The 21,287-nt window shown below is 41.2% G+C and overlaps 1 protein-coding gene across 1 annotated transcript in view; it reads right to left on the reverse strand.

Annotated features, from left to right (window-relative positions):
- Positions 1-8,204, reverse strand: part of ELL2 (elongation factor for RNA polymerase II 2) — a 58,605-nt gene extending 50,401 nt beyond the window's left edge. The window contains exon 1 of the mRNA XM_061622661.1: positions 7,896-8,204. Within this exon, the coding sequence (XP_061478645.1) occupies positions 7,896-8,027 (132 nt within the window). The 5' untranslated portion in view covers positions 8,028-8,204. The remainder of the gene's footprint in view (positions 1-7,895) is intronic.
- Between the last annotated feature and the right edge of the window lie 13,083 nt (positions 8,205-21,287).

Genomic DNA, 21,287 nt, shown 5'->3' on the forward strand with positions numbered 1-21,287 from the left:
ATACAAAACACACACTCTGGGTAAAATCTAATGCTGCTGTTCTGCTTGCAGCAACAAAAGATATCTACTAACATAAGTGAATGAAAAACAGTTGTTAATAATTCCTCCTGACCCCTGCACTACCTTCTACACTGTTCTGGAATGTCCTCCAATGCTCTAGAATAGATTTTCAGAGGTCTGCAGTAGCAGGAAGAAGAATCAGTAGAAAGACACCTCACCTTCCCTTTCATTAGCAAACTGGTAGCACTGGACTTCTCCCATTATCTTTATCTCAACTGGTTTAACACAAATGTAATTTGATTCATGTGGCTTAACTGAGATATAATTAGATTCCACAAAAAGATGGAGGATAAATTAGGTAAAGTTCTTCACAAAACTAAAACAAGACACAATGGAAGAAACTGTTGGACATGTAATTCAGAAAAAAAGAATATGAATAGCATTTAAAATATTTAATAGTTAACGGTTTGTAACATTTTAGTAGGCTTATTTAATATATGCAAACAAAAAGCTGTCTGCTATTCCCAATTTATTTACAAGAAAAACCTATGCCTATGAATGGAACCCATGGAAATTATCCAAAGACAATAAAATTGAATGAATGGCTTTATTGTGAGGATACATGCTTTACAGAAAGTGACAAAGAGAGTGATATTTAACTAATTGTTAAAGATTTGGTGGTGTCTCATACAAGATAAATCACAACTCTACTGTTGCAATACTCAGTTTCAAGCATAAAAATGGTGGTGTAGTGGTTAGAGTGTTGGACTACAACCTAGGAGATGAGGGTTCAATCCCCACACAGCCATGTAGCTCACTGGGTGACCTTGGGCCAGTCACTGCCTCTCAGCCTCAGAGGAAGGCAATGGCAAAACCACCTCTGAATACCATTTACCATGAAAACCCTATTCATAGGGTTTCCATAAGTCAGAAGCGACTTGAAGGCAGTCTATTTCCATTTTCACTGCACCAAATAATTTCTACATTCTACAGCCCAGCCCAACCTATTCAAAATGATTCATATAAATTGATCTTTTTACTGCTTCTCATTTTGATGCAATAAAAAAACCCTATTTTTTATTTTGACAATGGTACATCAGATTCATTTGTCAGCTTTGGTATTTCTTTTTAAATAAATACTCTGTAACAGGAGTGGGAAAGCTCAGGCCTGGGACTTAATGTGGCCCTCTACACCTCTCTAACTGGCCCTTGCAACTCTCCCCGGGTCACGCCGCTCTGCCTAGGCCACACCTTTTTCCAATCCTGCTTTACGCCCACCTTGAGTACTTTTGCCTGGCTGGAATGTGCCCATGAACTGTGATAATACCTCTTGGTTGCCCGGATGGAGATATGTGCATGGGGGGCGGGGGGCGGAAGGAACTTTGTGTAGAAATCTCTGACTTTTGCATGGCAACAGTAAGAGCTGCATCTGTTGTTCTACTCACATTTGCCTTCGGCTCTGCCCTCTACCAGAATGCAACCGCCAGGAGGTTGCCTATGAGGGAATGTGCTTCTAAAACTGAAAAAGGGTTCCCAGCAATGCTCTATAAGCACCTCATTGGACAAGTTCAGGATACCTCAATGAACACCACCAGCCACTGAGGTTAAGCCATTTTAGGTTGAAAAGTATTCTAGGTTCTAGTTTTACAATTCGGTTTGTTATAAAAATGAAGTAGTTACAGAATGGCGACTAAAAAATGCAACTTCATGCACATATTTGCATCCCCTAACAACCATTTTAATATTCAGTGGTCTGGTTTGGATGCAAAGCTAAACTATGGTTTATATTAGATGCCTAAGCCTCAGGCATATGAACTGCTCTCTCTTCTTTGGCATGGCCACAAGGAGACTGAAAGCTTTCAGTTCAGTTTTCAATTAACTGCATTTTACAATTCTGTTTGAGCTCCAAATTGTGGTTAATTTTTTTAAACTATACTTTCTTGAAACAAGCCAACTTCATAAACCATAGTTTGAAGTTGGCTTGTTTCCATAAAACATAGTTAAGGCTAACCACAGTTTGTCTGGGTTTGGACCAAACACTAAATTGCATTTACCTGAAAGCTGAAGAGCTTCTGCTCTCTTCCTTACAGCTATGCTGGAGGATTTGATGAGATAGATTCTTTTGCATAACACTAAAACATAGTTTAATGTTAGGTTTGAACAAGGCCAATATCTGCATCAGTTTCATAGTGACCTGAAACAATGCAGACCTCTTTCTAGAAATGTAGATGTTCATTAAGACAGCTGATAAAAAATGCCTTGTGTGCCAAGCAGATACCTGCTTCCACCTTCATTTTCTTAATCTTCTTCTACACAGATTGAATTTCAACACAATAAGGAAAAGATTCATTATGTTAAAACTTTTTTAAAAGTTAACAATGAAATCCTAAGCACGCTTACTCAGGATGAGTATAAGGCCCACTGTCTTCAATAGCACAAGACATAGTTTTGTTATAATTCATGAACCGTATTAAAATATTTGTTAAACATGAAATGACTACTCAAATATGCTCCTCTGGAGAGTTTTCAGACTGATATTATGCCTTCTATTCAAATTCATAATATAAATGGCAATTATATTTGATACTTCAAAGAGTGTGTTACATCTCTTGAAATGAATAGGAACCTGAAAAACTTCTTGATTAAGAAAAATGAATGTATCATCCTAAGAGTTCAGATGTTTAAATCCTTTACAAACACTGGCCTGTGGGAAATGTCCAACTATCTACATATAGGCAAACTTTTTAAATATTGCAAAACAATGTACAATAAAAATCAGGCACAGCTGAATTGCTGCGATTCTACTGCATTAAACTGTTTTTATTGTATTACACACACATGCCTTAAGTGAAAAACAGTAAGGAAATAGTAAAACCAAGCACTTTTTAAGCCGAGTGTCAATCCGGGACATTGTGTATCATTGTTCGTTATTCCCATTTTCCTGTTCTCTGTTGCCTATTTATTTTTAAACTGTAAACTGCTCTGGGCAGGGGTCTGTTTGTATTATCTTTGGTAAAGCTCTAAGTATATTTTTAAGGTGCTCCATAATCAACCTTGAAAAACATTATATATTGTCAAATGCTATGCCCACCCTGAGCTTGCCTTAAAGGGTTATCCTTACGACTTTTGGATATGAAGTTCAGATATTAAAAAGCTAGTTGTCTGAACTCAAAGGATCTACATGATAATGGTACAATCATTTCAGTGCCAGATTAAAACTCATTTATTTGCCCAGGGAATTTAAAGTCCAAAGTTTTAAAGCTGATTAGTATCCAGCCTGTTCTGCTTGCTGTTTGAACTGTCTCTATTGTTTTTATGTACGGTGATGTTGTTTTATCCTTTATTATACTGATTTTTTTTTTAAATTAACCTTTGTATACCATCCTGGTATCTCTATAAATGAAGAGCACCCTAGAAGAATTTATAGTACCACCATGTGATGATCAGCAGCATGCTGCCCAAATTTGAACCTAGAATCAGTATGACTTGACATCAAAATTACTAAAGTATTAAAATTCTAAAAATTAAAATTCTGAAAACGTTATTTCAAGAGAAAGAAAGGATTGGTTATCAGACTTTTAGTAGATCAGAAGAACTACGAACACCTGCCCTGACCCCAAAGTTCCTGCTGGTTATTTATGGGCACATAAAAAGCTGGCTTTGACACATCAGATTCCGGCAGGGTTAGTTGTGAGGCCTTCTTTCAGGAGAGTGATCACATTTAGAATAGTGCCAGTGTGTAAGCAGTTATACAAAGTCAGCAACAGGAAACAATCTGGCCCACTCAGGAACTTGCCTCATGAACTATTCTGAATTTGCTATTCAAATTAAAGAAATAAAATAAAACAAAATAAAAGACAGGCTGCTAGTATGATCTGATTAAAAACGTACAGGATGAATTTGTACCATAATCAGTTTTTATTACATATATGCCTTTTCAGCTTAGTTAAAAGTTTGGACGGTGTTTATAATTGATACATACATTACACAGTGAGTGCTTTCCATTCACATTAAGTTTAAGACTACAAGTATTTGAAGATACCACTTCTTAAATAGCTTACAGAGTACCTATTAAGTACATCGAGCGGCTCAGGAGATATTTTAAAGGTTATTCTTGTTGTTAAACTCTCACATCTTTCCAAATAACCCCTATACCATAATCTTTAGTAGAATAGAGGTAGTAAACCTACTTAACATTTAACTACATCAACCATAGATCTCATGCAAAGATCTATTGTTCCTTTGGCTTCTTCTTACAATACTTCAATTTATTTGTTTTTCAGGAGACTATTTCTGCATGTGTAGCTACAATGGTATTAAGTTAATTTCTCTATATGGTATGAATAAAAAAATAACCACAGATTGTAATATCACTTATGTGCTAGACTTCTGGAAGAACTATCCAAGTTAGAGATATTTTACTGTTTAATTAGGAAAACAGGCAATGAAAAAACTGGTAAAGATTACAAAAGCAACAAGTTCTGTATTTTCAAAACAAACCTACTCAGTGCCAAAACTGACTTTTGCTCATCAAACTGTCACTTTAATATCTACTTAATGGCTTTACAAGTATCAACAGTGATCAAACAATAAGCAAGTTCTTCACCCTCACAAATTATTGTTATGTTGCATCTTGGAGAACTCAAGATGCATATTGGTATCATAATACCTTATGAGGCAAGGAAACAAACTAGCTTTATTACACATTTTATTAATCTCAATTATAAGTAAATAACTTCTACATACATAAGAGAGTGCTATAAGTAAAGTAAGATCCAGTAATTTCAATGCGATTTATTCTTAGGTTAACTGTCGGCAGAATTGCAACTGCATTGTCTATGACATTTTACAGTCTAAATCATCTAAAATGTTGCAGTTAAACTTCTGTTTTTAAATTAATCACATTTGATTTTACAAGGCTAGGACAATTATCTTTCTCAATGATACATTTACCTATAAAATGCAGACTAGCTGAAGTCAGCACAAATTTTAAATAGTCATGTACTGTAACAAGCAACAGTGTCCCTACTTTCAGGTTAAATTAAGTATTAGATACATGAAACCTCATTCATAAGAGACTCCACAAGAATGCATAGAATTAAACTCAAATCTACAGTTTTATGTTTTTTACATTTCATATGCAATAAAAGTTTGTCTGAAAATCATATATTTTACAATTACAACTTCAAAAACGTTTTTCTATATCACAAAGCAGAATGTCTTACATTATCTAAACCTAAAAGGCGCTATGGGATTTTTAAAATCTAGCAATTCCAGCCTCAACAAAGCCTCTGATCTCTTTAAATCCTACACAATAGGCAATATTACTGCAATATGACTAGATTTTTTAATGTTCTAAATAGTAATTGAACTCAGATTCAAGACAGGAGAAGAAAGGTCTTTAATACTGAAGGTAAAATCAGTATATTATGCAATTCTGAATTTTATATTAAAGAGCTGCCATAACTACATTTCAATTTAGCTATGTCAAGTATAAACAAAAACCCCTGTACATATATTCTAAACATTCGAATCAACTTTCTTCTTCCTAAGCAGTTTGGTTCAAAAGTTAATGTTCAAAAAATAAAAGTAAAAGGAGTATGAGAAATAATTGTACCTCCAACCACACACTGCTTACCCCAAGTTCTAATCCTTCTTAATTATGAAAAAATGGGGGAGGGGAACACAAGCCATGCTCTACATTTAAGCAGCAATCAATAGTATCTAAAACTACCCCATTCAAGAATTTGATCCTTAGAGAAAGCATCTGATAGCAATAAATGCAGTTTGCAGTTCTTCAATAAACATACATAGTTGAAAGCTGCAATTTGAAGTTGATTTCTAAGGATCGTTCGGCAGAAGTAATGATTTCCACTCAGGTTTAACAAGGGAAACGGCTGATGTACTGCCTAATTATGCAGTACAAAACCAAGAGTGGCTACATTCTGTTGAATGGCTAAAGGGGCGAAGGGAATGTTGGGCCAAACATCATAGAATAGAAATGGCTAGCTCAGTGAAGGAGACGTGTTCATTTACGCTATTTTAGATTCACCCACTTATTAAGGAAAAGGCACAATTTGGAGATCAATTCTGGGAAAACCACGTCTGAGTCATCTTTCTGCATGAAGAACGGGCACAGGGAAAGCAACACTGAGACTTGGAGAAGAGAGTCTGTTGTCTGTCAAGAACCTGTTATTTAAATTCTGTCTGGTTTAGTATGTTCCCAGCTTATCTTTTAAGAATTGCTCCTAGAACTGTTTCAAAGGAAACCTTTTGGAGAAAAGCCTGCTGGCACTACAAAAGACAGAGTATTTTTTAAAACAGGAAAGAAAACTTGATCAGCACCCTTTTCTTTTTCTTGGTATTCATTGCACTCAAAATAGCAATCCTCCAAAATTTCTCTCTATAATAAGGAAGGGGGAGAAAAGTAACAATGGGAACTTAGGAAAAAAGAAAGAGAAGCAGGATTTAATTTGAAATTCCATGTTAAAACACCAGCTAATTAGAGCTTAGTCCTCCTTGCTGGGGCACAGAGCCACACATAAGCACTTTTAATGTGTTCTGAACAAACACAAGTGGAGGCTCAAGTTTCCACTGGAAACTACAGTAAAGAAAAACTGTAAAGAAGACTATCAATTCTCCTGTTCCCTACTTTTGTAAAAGAAGCCTGACAGAGAGATCGTATATTCTTTTTTACTTACCCATTCCTTAAGATTTTAAAATATTCTCCTCTATATTACTTTGGGGGGGGATTCCCAAAACAAACATCAATGCATGAATCCAACATATCTCTAATAAGTAAATGAAAGAATACTATCCAGATATAAACCAATATAAAATATTTTAAAATTATCTCTGATATGTTCAACAGCTACACATCTGCTATTGCCACTACAATGAACTGTGAAACTTAGCCCCATGATTTCTCACAGGGCATCTGTTAAGGATGCGAAGAAGGGCAAATAATGTGACTACACAAGAATAAAGTTTGGGGGTAGGGAAACAGTGAAAAACAGTTTTCCTGACTGCATTTATAAAGATGGGCAATAAATCTGTCATAGTTGCCACTGTCACTTAAAAAACACACAGTCACCTCACACTTTTAGGGTGGAAAAGGAAGAAAAGACTAAGAAGCTGAGTCTGAAGAAACATACAATCCACCCCTCTCTGGCACGCACTAAATCTAGGAGAGGAAAAGGGGGAGGGAGAACAGCAGGCAGAAAAACTAAGCCCATAAATAAATGACAGCTCAGCAGAATCGGCCTCATCTGGGAACGGCTGGCTCCGGTCACGGCCAGCTCCAGAGGCACTAGCTGGCACGGACACCAAGAAAAATGACTTTCTTGTTTAAATGCCACCGCCAACCACCCCCACCCTTCTGCATGAGGCACAGGGCAGCTGTGACTGGGGCATTTGCTGCCCCACAAAACTTTTTTATGGGATCAAAAGGAAGTAAGGGGGAAGAGGGAATAAGTAGGTGGATGAGAAAGAATTTGGATTTTTTAAAAAACACACTGCCTATAAACAGGCACTAACCATATGGAACGACTGTACTATGAAAAAGGGGGGAAGACAAGGAGAGTACTATTAGATACTATAAGAGCACTATAAGGGAATCAGTCACCTCAGCCTGAACCAATGGAGCTTACTCAGCTGCCCCCAGAACACGGTCAAGTGTGGGGCGAGCATTCACATCCCAGACTGAATGAGTGTGTCTGTGTGAAGTGTGTCTGTGTGAAGTGTCACTGTCCGTCTGACCACTTCTCGGCAAGGAAGTACCCTCCACGCCCCTTAATCTCCCCCCCAGGTGTTCTTATGGGGATCCACCGTGGGTCGTGACGCCCCTACGGGGGTGTGCGGATCAGAGCGGCGACAGTGTCCAGAGCGCCCCTCACCTTGCTCCCCTGGTAGCTCTCCAACGCTCGAAAGGCGGTCTCGGTCAGCTTGACATGTAGCACCGTGATGTTGTCCTGGGTGACTCTGCCGCAGGACACGCCATACCTGCTCCCTTCCTGCAGCGCCGCCATCTTACTAAGCCGCCGCCACCACGAACACCTCCCGCCCCACAGCCACCACTGCCACCGTTGGGGCTGTGAAGCCACCACCGGAGCGTGCTACTGTTGCTGCTGTTGGTACAACAGCTACAGCCATCCTGTCGCTGACGTACCAGCCAACCTCGCCAGCGCGCAGCCGCCGCGGCACCCCGCCCACTCAGCACAACAGCCGCCTTCCCTGACCCCCTCCCCCACTGCACACCTAGCCACGCCCCCTTTCTCCCCCACGCGACAGGCCCGCTGCCAGGCCGCGACACGCACGCCCCGCCCCCCCACGAGAAGACGCCTCGCCCACCGGCCTTCCTGATTGGCCAAGCTTCCAGCCAAGATCCACGCGAAAAGGGCTTACCCGAGGTCAGTTGGCAAGGAGGGGCGGGGTGACCTGCTGACGTCAGCACAGTGTTTAATCACGTTTATATCATTATTGACGTTTTAGACTGAGTCACCTGTAGGACCATTATGTACCTTTGGCTGTCAGGGGCCCTTCTCTGTGCTTTTGCCGATATCAGTTTTTCCACATAGTTTGCTCTCCTCCAGAGTGTTATTTCTCACATCTTGAACCACGAGGCTGTAGTGGATGGTATCATTATATAGCAGGGTTAGGGAACCTGTGGTCCTTCAGATGTTATTGGACTACAACTCTCATTATACTTGACAATTGACCATTTGCAGTAGCTTTCTCCAACCCGGTACCCTCCAGCTGTATTGAACTATTACATCTAAGCTGTGCTGGTTGGGGCACAATGGGAGTTGTAGTCGAAAACAACTGGGGGGGGGTAATCAAGTTGAGGAAGATTGATATGGAGGGTCACAGATTCCGCATCCATGTTACGTTGCTTAGTTAAGGGAATCAGTAGGTGGCACGGTACTTAGCTATGTAAATATAAATGTACTGCCTTCAAGTCAATTCCGACTTATGGTAACCATATGAATAGGGTTTTCATGGTAAGTGGTATTCAGAGGTGGTTTTACTATTGCCTTCCTCTGAGGCTGAGAGGCAGTGACTGACCCAAGGTCACCCAGTGAGTTTCATGGCTGTGTGGGGATTCGAACCCTGGTCTCCCAGGTTGTAGTCCTAACTCTAACCACTACACCACACTGGCTGTGGGACTTAGCTATAGCCTTGTGGAATAAGGAGCTTCCTGTGTCTGATCTGTTTTTGTTTATAGCCCTCGCCAGGTGTTCTAAATATGAGTTAAGTAAAGGGGGGGAGCAGCTGGAAAGAGTGTAGTAGGGTCCCCATTCCACACACCTTTGACAAGTTGCTCAGCAACTGCCTGAAGCAGGGCATCTCCTGTATTCATTTTCCAGGCTTCTGAAATGCAGGGGAAACCTTCATAAATACAGAAGGGTCCATGTTTCAGTCCTGTATCCTCCACAAGTTGGCGGGCAACTGGAATGGAGATGGGGATAGAGCTTGTGTGCTTACCCCCCCCCCCTCCTCATGCGTTAACTCACATTTAGAACACCTCAAAAGAACTTGACAATAAGAGACAAAGTTTCCTATGAGGAAAGGTTGCAGTATTTGGGGCTTTTTAGTTTATAGAAAAGGCAAGCAAGAGGCGACATGATAGAAGTATATATAAAATTATGCATGACATGGAAAAAATGGATAGAGAAAAGCTTTTCTCCCTCACTCATGACCCTAGAACTCATGAACATCCAATGAAGCTGAATGTTTGAAGATTCAGGACAGACAAAATAAATCATTTCTTCACACAGTGCATAGTTAAACAGCGGAATTTGCTCCCATAAAAGGCAGTGGTGGCCACCTGCTCGGATGGCTTTAAAAAAGGATTAGACAAATTGATGGAGGATGAGACTATGAGGGGCTACTTGCCATGATGGCTATGCTTTGCCTCCCATGGTCTAGACAGTATTCTTCTGCATATAAGTTGCTGGAAACCGCAGGAGGGTAGTGCTTAGGTCCTGCGTGCGGGCTTCTCATAGGCATCTGTTTGACCACTATGAGAACTGGACTAGATGAGCCACTGGCCTGATCCAGCAGGTTCTTCTTATGTTCTTAAAGTTCTTTGCTAGCTTCCTGGCTTGTATGTCCCAGTCTAAGCTTCTTCAGCAGGCTGTTTCCTTTTTCTCCATATTCTTTCTTGATGCTCTCCCTCTAGATGTAGCCCTTGAAGTTAGTTTAGTAATCAGGAATAACAGTGTTTTTAATTAAATTTTTAAAATATGTTAAACAAATATATTATTGAGTCATATATTTCACTTTTTAATTGTGCAGAACGCTTTACAATTCTTGTTTAATGTATTGTTTGCTATTTCCATACAATTACAAATACAGATTGAAATCACCAATGTATCCATAAATAGGTACTGAATGGGGTGTAAAGTTCATCATTTTGTGATATTTAACTATTTAGTTAAATTGTATTAATCTCAGGGAGTTCAGATAACACCTCCCATGTGTTCATGGAATGTGTGAGGGGTGCCACATGTCTAGCCCCTTGCTTTCCTACTATTGGATTCAGTGTTTTGAGGAAGTGGCTCTCACACTGAAAGCCCTTTCCCCTCTGCAGCAAACACATTGTTGAGATTGTCTTAATCACTGTGGTGTGAAAGGGCCAGTGTGACTGTGTGGCTCCCTGGCTGGACCCTTTGACATCCATGCATTGAGCATAGACCTCCACAGGACCTGGAACCCTGATTATGCAAGATTTCAACTCCCATGGTCTATGTATGTAGCTTTCCCCTTCTCAAATATCTATTGTCAATGTGTGAATTCTGGGGTTTGAGGGTCAAAGTTAGGGAGCCACATGTCCTCATGGACAGGGCCAACACCATGACTTCATTATCCTTTTCAATGTGTGGGCCTCCTCTACACCGTTAATGTGTAAACAGGGCTTTTATGCTTATAACATAAAGATATTTAAACAATGTTAAGGGCTAACTAAACAAGTGTTATGCCACATTAAGTGTGTAGTACATTTGTCTCTGCTGCTAAATGGCCTCTGTTTCAAAAGTATGTGGGTATGCAGCACAGTGGTAAGTATGTTTATTCAGAAGTCAATTTCATGTTCTGAGGTGGTCCTGCTAATGGTTTCATCATGATGTAAGGGTACCAGTTGGTGGGTACATGGCACAGGGCCTTCTCAGTGCTGTCACCCTGACTGTGTAACTCTCTGTCATGACAGATTCAGCTGGCTTCCTCTGTCCTTGTGCATTTATGAGTCAGTTCCATGATTATTCTTGCTGCTATTTTTTGTTGTTTTATTGATGGTTACTTTATAATTGTTGTTAATTCTTGAGAACCCTATTTCAGACAGAAAGGAAGGATAAAAATATTTTAATACATACATAAGAACTTGTCCCTCTAAATTAACTACCTAGTAAATGTGTTGGGATTGCAGCCTGACAGTAATCTCCTATAAATCTCTACTTAGAAGACACTTAGAAGACAAATGTCTACTATTGAGTTCAATGGGACTCTCTGGTAAGTGCATATTAGAATTACAACCTAAATCAGCATTTGTATTCCTGTGCCTGTAATACCACTTTTTATCCAGCATGGCCAGAGTGCCGTCATCTCCTTCATGCCTAATTATATGGAAAGCTCCCCCCTCAATTTCCTCCTCCAGTATATATACACACCGTAGAAAGTGAGTGCAAACCTGCACCTAACAGGCTTTCTTGGCATCTTAAACAAAAAAGGATTCCACCCTCCCCATCTTATTTATTTATGATTGCATTTATATCTCACTTTTCCTCCAAGGAACTCATGGTGGCTTACATGGTTCTTCCCTCCCTATTTTATCCTCCCAACAACTCTGTGAAGTAGGTTAGGTGGAAAGTTGGTGCCAGGCCCAAGGTCATCAAGTGAGCTTCATACCTGAATGGGAATTTGAATCCTAGTCTCCCAGGTCCTACTCTGAAACTCTAACCACTATACCATACTGGCTGAATTCAGATCCAGGGTAAAGCCAGAACAAATGTTATGCATCTAATCCCAAACATTTATTATATTTTTCCATTTTTTCTTTTGCCATAGGGCATAAATGATGGCTGAGAAAAAAATGCAAGGCATTTTGATACTAGCGACTCCTAAAGAGTGGTATCATGCAGAGCTGTGTGCACTTTGCCTTTAAAACACTTGTTTCACATAATGCAAAGGAGTACATTCTTATAATGGAATAGGGAACAAATGGTGTGAAAAGGGTGCTTCCATGAATCTGGTGATTAGTATGCACTGTGGAAAGAAGATGTTTTAGAAACTTTACCTTCAAAATATATATTTACCTACCACTCAGGTGGAACACATTTCTGCAGAAATCAGTGTGTTTCTTCAGAAACCATAAATATCTCTAGAAATCAAGATGTTTTTCCACGTGTTGTTACCCTTCTTTCCAAACACTGCAAGGTGTTTTTCCCCCAATCAAAACTAAATGTACTAGCTAATATTGTTAAAGGAATAAAGCAGATTACCACTACCAATAGCTGAAGTTGGGGGATCAGCTACTCTTTTAGTACAAATTCAGTACATACCAGCATTTGATACACATACTGAGAAAGGGAGGATATGATCTGGTAGTGGGTTGCAACAGATGGTTGCATAATCCTGTTTGTCTCCGTTCTTCCAGGTCAGGTACTATTTCTCCTTGCCTGTCTTTCTGTGTCTGTAATGGCATATTGCATAGGCTATGATTAAAACAAAGAAAGAATAGCAAAGAATCGTTCATACTACAGTTGGTAAATTGTAGAGCTGTATGTACTCTTTCAAAATTCTGCATCAGGTTATTCACATTCTGCTACAGGAAAAGCCTTACTACTACCAATGTGGTATAGTGGCTAGAGTGTTGGGCTGGGACCTGGGAGACTAGGGTTCAAATCCCTTCTGGCCCATGAACTCAGTGGGTGACCTTGGGCCAATCACTGTCTCTCAGCCTAACCCACCTCATAGGGTTGTTGTGAGGATACAATCATGAGCGGGAGAACCATATTTGCACTCTACCTTGAGCTCCTTGGAGGAAAAATGGGATGTAAATGTAATCATAAATAAGTAAACATTGCCATTTACTTACTAATAAGAGCTGATGAGGCACCCAATCAAGACTGGGAAAGTGATATATATAGAAGGGTTTTCTCCGAAGAGGTCTCTGAAGATACTGTTTGACATAGGTGGGAAGCTCCCCCCGCCACCCGGCTGTAATTAAGCCTGATACATTAAGCATCAACTACAGTTGCTTGGAGGATACCACTGAAACAAAAAAAAAATTTCTCTGATGGAAATTAAGATAGAAATCTTAGTTAAAAGAGGGTGGTCCCAGGACCAGCTGAATGGATCATTCCTTCTAACCTGCTTAGTGAGCCTGGGTGGGGAACATTTAATGTAGCTTACTTGCTTCTGGCAAGAAGGGTATAAGTGCCTTCAGGCCAGGCCAGCCACCAGAAGGCCACTGTAGGAAAAAGGAAGCCTAGTGTGGTGAAGATGTTAGATGGGAGCACTCAGGAGTAAAGATGGATGCCCCTGAAAGCTGCCATTCTAAACATGTTTATTAAGTGACTAAGCCCCATAGAACTCAATAGGACTTACTTGTGAGTAGATATTATTAGGATTGTGCTGTTGGTAAAGCTTGACTAGAGATTCTGTACAAAGATATCTATGTCCAAGAAGGGTTGGCAACCTCTTGCCTAGAATGCCTTGCCCCTGCCTTTTAATGTGGCTGCTCCAAACTTCTTTAGAGACTTGACCTTTCAGAGCAGAGAGGTTTGAGAAATGAGAAAGAGTAAAAAGATTCTCTACCATTTCCTGCATACTCTGTGGGCTGCTATAAACTCACTTTGACAGTCAACCCAATTCCAGTGACTAATAATTGACAGAAAGAAAACACACATGGTTTGGTCTACCTTCACAGGCAGTAGCTTGGGAACAACAGCAATTGCAGCCACACTTCCTAGTATGTGAATTCTCTTTTACCACTACTGGGCAAAAAACAAACCATTGTGCAACCAACTGTAGTGAAATGTGTCTTTAAGTTAGATGCACAGCAAAGAAAGAGTTAACTTTCTCTAGAGGGTATTACACACCCAAGGAGGAGCTAGACTGATTTAGTTACTGGAGTTAGTTAGTGTTGTGTGTGCTAGGTGAGGCCTAGCACAGAACAAGCTCCTATGTTTTACTGTTTAAGAGTTATTAAAAAAAGAAGCTCTATTTATCCTTGGTCTCATCCTGATCAATATAATATGGTGTCAGAAGTTAAGAAATCCTCTTAGTGTCTCCAGAGTAGCAGAGCTCCTGGGACACCTGGAAAAAAAGACAAAGGAAAGCAATGGCAAAGTTTTCTCCACCAGAGGCCTTTGATTTCACCAGGCCTGCAACATGGGCAGATTGGAAGCAGAGGTTTTCCAGATACCGTATTGCTACAAAACTGAATGAAGAGAAGGAAGAAATTCAGGTATGCTCCTTGATTTATGCCATGGGCCAGCAAGCAGAACAGATATTTAAATCATTTGAGTTTGCTGCTGCAGATTACCAGGATGACTATCTCCTAGTCCTGGGGAAATTTGATGAATATTTTGTGCCAAAGACAAATCTCATTCATGAGAGGGCATACTTTCACCAGAGACATCAGAAACCAAGAGAATCTGCAGAGGCCTATATAAGACGGCTGCATAAGAAAGCTGATGAATATGCTTTTGGGGAGACCAGGAGTGAAATGCTCAGAGACCGACTGGTAGTGGGAATTTTGGATAAAGACCTGTCCCAGAAGCTGTAGAAGGAATCCAATCTCACTTTGGAGAGGGCTGTGGAGATAAGAAACTCGGAGCTTATAAAAGGCCAGGTCCAAGACCAGGATGCTTTAAAGGGGCTGCAAGAAATATCCAAGAAACCCCTGCAGAAATGGAAACCCCAAACTCCAAAATACCAGAAACAAATATACAGCCAAACATCTAATGCTCAAATGAAGAAATGGATTGCCTTCAAGTTGATTCCAACTTATGGCGACCCCATGAATAGGATTTTCATGGTAAGCGGTATTCAGAGGTGGTTTACCATTGCCTTCCTCTGAGGCTGAGAGGCAGTGACAGGCCCAAGGTCACCCAGTAAGCTTCATGGCTATGTGGGGATTTGAACCCTGATCTCCTAGGTCGTAGTCCAACACCTTCACCACTACACTACACTGGCTCTCAATGTTCAGATAAAAGCCCCTAGATGCACAAGATGAGCGAAAGGGCATACACAAAGAGCAGTCTGTCCTGTGAAGGCTGCAGAATTCCACAAATGTAAGAAGATAGGTCACTTTGCCGCTGTGTGCTGCACTAGAATGTTGAATGAAACTGTGGAGCAGCAGAAAAGTCAAGACCAACTTTTTCTGGGTCCAGTCACATGGGTGGAAAATTCCACAGATCCTTGGGAAGTATCACTGCATATCAGTCGGCTCTCGATAAGTTTGAAATAGGCAGTGGTGCAGATGTCAGCATAATTTCTGAGTCTGTTTACAAGTCTTTTTCTAACCTGCCTAGTCTCCAGCAAACAACAGCAGTTTTAACTGGTGCTGGAGGACAGAATCTAAATTGCATGGGATACTTCATAGCAAGAACCTGCTATAGAGACAATGACTATGACTTTTAAGGTCTATGTGATCTGTGCAAAGACTAATAACTTCCTAAGCTGAGATGTTGCAACTATGATGTAGTTGGTGCAACATTTGGATGAGCTTTCCACAGAAATTCCTGACACAGTTGGAACTAGTACAGATAAGGCTCAAAGAAGGGGCTGTACCTTATGCTATTCACACTGCCAGAACAATGTCAGTTCCACTGCTACCCAGAATAAAGGCAGAACTGGATAGAATGGTTAGCTGTGGAGTAATAGAACCTATCACAGAACCTACTGATTGGTGCACACCAGTGGTTCCAGTACCAAAAAAGGATGGAACAGTACACATATTTGTGGATCTAAAACACCTAAATAAAGCTGTCAAACGGTACATTCTTCCTACTATGGTGCCCACGTATTTCATTGCTTGATGTTGTAAGTGGATTCTGGCAGATCTGCCTAGCTGCCGACACTGTTAAATTGACTACATTCATCACTCCGTTTGGAAGATACTTCTTCAAGAGATTGCCATTTGGAATTTCAAGTGCACTTGAGCTGTTTCAGAGAGAAATGTCAAAGCTGTTGTAACACTTAGAAGTTACAACTTTGTTCATGGATGATGTGTTGGTTTATGGTCCCAAAATGGCAGAACATGATGAAAGATTGGCCAAAGTCTTACCCACAGTAAAGGTAGTATGGTTAAGACTCAACAACAGCAAATGCGTCTTATGCCAGAAAGACTTTACAAATCTTGGACACTGCATAAATGAGCATGGTGTGAGTCCAGATCCTAAGAAAGTAGAAGCCATTTCCGCAATCAAACCTCCAGACTCCATCACAGGACTGAAAAGATTTTTGGGCATGGTACATTATTTAGGACGCTTCTTGCCAAATTTGGCAAAGAAACTACACCCATTAAATACACTTTTGAAAGCGGACAGGTCCAAGCCAAGAAAAGGCCTTCTTAAAAGTGAAAAAAACTCTTAACAGACGCTCCAGTAGTTGCTTACTATGAAGTTAACCGGCAGACCATAGTGAGTGCTGATGCCAGCAGCTATGGCCTGGGAGGAGTACTACTACAAAATCATGATGGAGAGTTGAAACCAGTGGCCTGTTGCTCAAGAATGCTAACAGAAGCTGAGACCCAATACACTCAAATAGAAAAGGAATGTCTAGCTGATGTTTGGGCTTGTGAAAAATTATCAAAATATCTCTATGGGCTAGAGCCATTTACACTCTGTACAGACCATAAACCCTTGGTACCACTGATAAATTGCAAAGAGCTGGATTGAGTACCAATACGATGTCAGCAACTCCTTTTATGCATGATGAGGTACAATTCTCAAGCAGAATACAGACAAGGCAAAACTCTTGTTGCAGCAAACACAGTGCATCTGCTACAACAAGAGTAAGAAATCCACTGGAAACTCCAGACCCTGAAACAACCCAGTTAGTTGAGGAAATCAAAGTCTATATAAATCTTCTACAAGCTTCTAAACCAATATCTATCACACTCCTTCAACACATTCAGGAAGCTACCAGCATTGACCCAGACCTTTCAACGATGCTGAAATTTGTCAGAACTGGTTGGCCATTGTACATGTCTGAAGTGACAATGAACCTTAAATCTTTCTTTGCAGAAAAGGGAAGCCTTACAGAGTTGGAAGGAACAGTCTTTTTTGGTGATAGAATTGTCATTCCTGCTACAATGCAACAGGAAATATTGGGAAAACTCCATGAAGATCATCAAGGAATCACTAAGTGTAGAGAACATGCAAGAATGACTGTCTGGTGGCCACGAATAGGGCAAGACCTTAAGGCAATAATAGCAAACTGTGAGTTTTGCCAGACAAATAAACCTTCACAACGGAAGGAACCACTCATTACCAAATAGACCATGGAAGAGAGTGAAAGCAGACATCTGTGAGTTACAAGGACAAAAGTACTTAGTCGCAATAGAGTATTTCTCCAGATACATAGTGATTGCATACATGCCTGATTCAACAAACTCTACTGTTATCAGTTGTCTGAAGAATATCTTTGCCAGTTGGGGATGCCCAAATGAACAAGTAACAGATAATGGACCACATTTTGCAGGGAAAGAGTTTACTTTGTTCACACAGAAATATTATTTTTGTCACATTACAGCCAGTCCCTATTAACCACGGGCCAATGGGGAAGCAGAGAGAGCAGTACAAACAGCAAAGCAAATCTTATGTCAGGAAGATCCCTTCCTAGCACTGCTAAGCTACAGAGCAACACCTATCAATGCAATGAAGTGCAGTCCTGCACAAATGATAATGGGAAGACAATAAAGAACACAAATTCCAACCGTAGAAGCAAATTTGTATCCTAAGTGGCCTGTTTTGGGAAAAGTCCGTGTCACAGACAACATGGCTAAAAGAAACTACAAATGTTACTACGACAGACGTCATGGAGTGAAGACACTTCCAAAACTACAACCTGGTTCACAAGTAAGACTGAAACTGGACGGCCAGAAAGGATGGTCTGAACCAGCAACAGTCCAGAGCCAAAGTCAAACTCCAAGATCTTATGTTGTCACTACCAACAATGGAACATTCCGAAGGAACGGGAGACATCTACAGTTAGTTCACAAACCAATTTCACAACAAAGTGAGAATTCAGAGGCAGAAATACCAGAAGAGCAGAATTTATCTCAAAAGACTGAGAACAGATACATTCTTGTGAGCAAACTTCACCTGCCAAAGACAGCCTATCTCTTGAGAGTCCGAAGACAGTGACATCTAGAGGAAGAGCAATTCAAAAACCAGAACGTTATAGAGACTAAATGTTATTCTACACAATGTTTGCTGATAGAAAAAACAAAATAAGTTAGAACTCAAAGAAAGGGAAATGTAATGAAATGTGTCCTTAAGATACCTTTCTCTAGAGCAGTGGTTCCCAACCTTTATGAGTATGGGACCCTCTTTGCAAGCTCAAAAAATTTCATGACCCCCCCATGCTAATTGTAATTTTAGTCTCTGTTAATTGAAAAAATGGTGCGTGACAAAATCACATCTCCAAATATCCCTTTCCATAAAAAGCTCCCTGCAGACTGTCATGGCCCCGTCAGAGGACTCCTCAGATGAGGACGACTCGGGAGTAACAGCTGCAGACCCAGGAGCAGCAGGAGACACGGAGGAGCCTCCTGAGAATCCAGCTCCTTCTGCCCCTCAGCTGCAGAGCACCCCAGGGACAGCAGAGGCCCTGCAGCCAGACACAGACAGTGAACAGGATACTCCCCCCTCACCTGCAGAACGTAGACAGCAGAAGGTCAGGCAGAAGAGAGGCAGGCCTGTCTCCTTAAGGCCCAAACGCTGAGGGCTCACACCTGCTGTCCATCCTGCTCTTTATAAGGCACACCTTGGCTGCAGCTTGTTGCTGACTGCAACGTCAGGCGTGGCTTTGTGTAGACCTAGTTTCCCTGTAGCATCTCTTTGACTGACCTCCTTGGCAATTGATCCTGGACCTCCACTGACCTCGCTTCTGGACTTCTGACTCGGCAAGTACGCTTCGGATAGGCCTGGCAGATTTACAACCTGACTGCTGGCTAAGGACTTTCCCTCCCTGCCAAAGACCCAGGAATTTCCAGCCCCCCCTGACACTGCTGATGCAGTGTAGAGCTGACACAGACAGGGAGGTGTTGCTTTCTTTTCTTAATGCAAAGGTTGGTATTTCCCCCCCCCACACACACACACACACTGAAGATGTACAGTCCTGTCTCCCAACACCAGTGGGTGACAGTGTTGAACTAATTACCAGGTTCAAATCCCCACCCAGCCATGAAGCCCACTGGGTGACCATGGACCAGGCACAGTTTCTCAGCCTGACCTTTCTCACAGGGTTGGTGTAAGGATAAAATGGGAAGGGGGGGAACCATGTGCACCACCTTGAGCAACTTGGAGGAAAGGTGGGATATAAATGCAATAAAATAAATACATTTCAGCTGCAGTATGTGGACCCCAGCTTCAGCTAACGTGCTGAGCTTTTTAAAAATAAAAATAATAAACAAGAAGCAGGAATGTGGTGGTAGTGGGGAAACAAAAGGGTGGATAGATTGAGGAGGGGGGTTAGTGCTTTTAGGCCTTGGGATGATCATCAGAACTGATGTCTTGGTTAGTGTGCACTTGGGGGATGAGAGTGGAGCAGAAGACAGATCAGCACACATGCAAACACACCTCCCCCACCTGCAGGCATCTGCAGGCATGCATGCATTTGGGCACGTGGGAGTGGGGAAGCCCTCAGCTGCTGCAGCATCTTGGAGAGTGAGTGTGGGGGAATGGAATGTCGGTGGAAGAAAGTGGGGACTCTGGCACACACAGCCTCAGAGATGGGGAGTGAGCAAGGCTTCCTCTCTGGTTCCGTCTGGACTGAAGGCAAGATCCGGGCAGCCTAGCAAATAATAATTTTAAAAGGAGGTGGGAGCAAAGCAGGAGCTAAGAAAATGGAAGTCTTGTCTGAATGAAGAAAATAAAAAAAAACACAAACTCTGGCAAAAGAAATGCAAGAAGACAATAAGGGATGCTAAAAAAGAATTTGAGGAGCACATTGCTAAGAACATAAAAACCAACAACAAAAAATTCTATAAATACATTCAAAGCAGGAGACCATCTAGGGAGGCGATTGGACCCTTGGATGATAAGGGAGTCAAAGGTGTACTAAAGAGCGATAAGGAGATTGCAGAGAAGCTAAATGAATTCTTTGCATCTGTCTTCACAGTGGAAGATATAGAGCAGATCCCTGAACCTGAACTAACATTTTCAGGAAGGGATTCTGAGGAACTGAGACAAATAGTGGTAACAAGAGAGGAAGTTCTAGGCTTAATGGACAATATAAAAACTGACAAATCACCGGGCCCGGATGGCATCCACCTGAGAGTTCTTAAAGAACTCAAATGTGAAATTGCTGATTGTGATGTTCCTGCTTATATTGTAAATATGGTAAGTGCTGGTTATATAGAAGACATATGGTAAGTGGAGTGAAAGAGGAGGGGGGAGTACGTGAGCAGTAGAATGCTGGATGATTGGCTGAGCGTTTGAATGGCTGGGAGTATAAATGGAAGAATGACAGTTGAATCTGGGTGGTGTTTGGAGGTGAATTGTGAGGTGCAGGTTGGAGAGAGGTGGATGTTGGAGGGTCGGTGTTGTTGAGAGTGAGTCGGAGTTCTGAGGCAATTAGTAAGAAGTCAAGTACATGTCAGAACATATATGAAACCATAAGCTTGTCAACAAAGTAATTAAGTAATATTGTTATTTCTAGTTCTTAATAAATATTTCTTGGTTAAACAAAAGCCTGATTCCTTCAGCTGGGATATACATACCAGGGGGAATAGCAAAGTAACTAAGGCTGAACAGTTGTATCGAATGGTGGCAGTGGTGGATCAGAGGAAAGTGTATCCAGTCCCACAGAGAAACCCAGGGCTGTATGCTTCAGAGTCAAGAGGCTGCAGGGGGGGTTGTGAATTACCTATACCCATAGACACAAGGTATTGAGATAGCCTGGCAGAGACTAAGGCACAGTCTAAAGGTTATAAGAGATACAGAGTGTGGGGTAGTAAGGCCTAGCAGGGAGATTTGTTGAAATCTGTGCTAGAGCTGTAAAGGGTAAGAATAAACCTGACGTTCCTGTCTGCTGGTAGCCACAAGTGAGAGCTTCAC

The sequence above is a fragment of the Rhineura floridana genome, chromosome 1, assembly GCF_030035675.1.
Source record: "Rhineura floridana isolate rRhiFlo1 chromosome 1, rRhiFlo1.hap2, whole genome shotgun sequence".
Taxonomy (NCBI): Eukaryota; Metazoa; Chordata; class Lepidosauria; order Squamata; family Rhineuridae; genus Rhineura; species Rhineura floridana.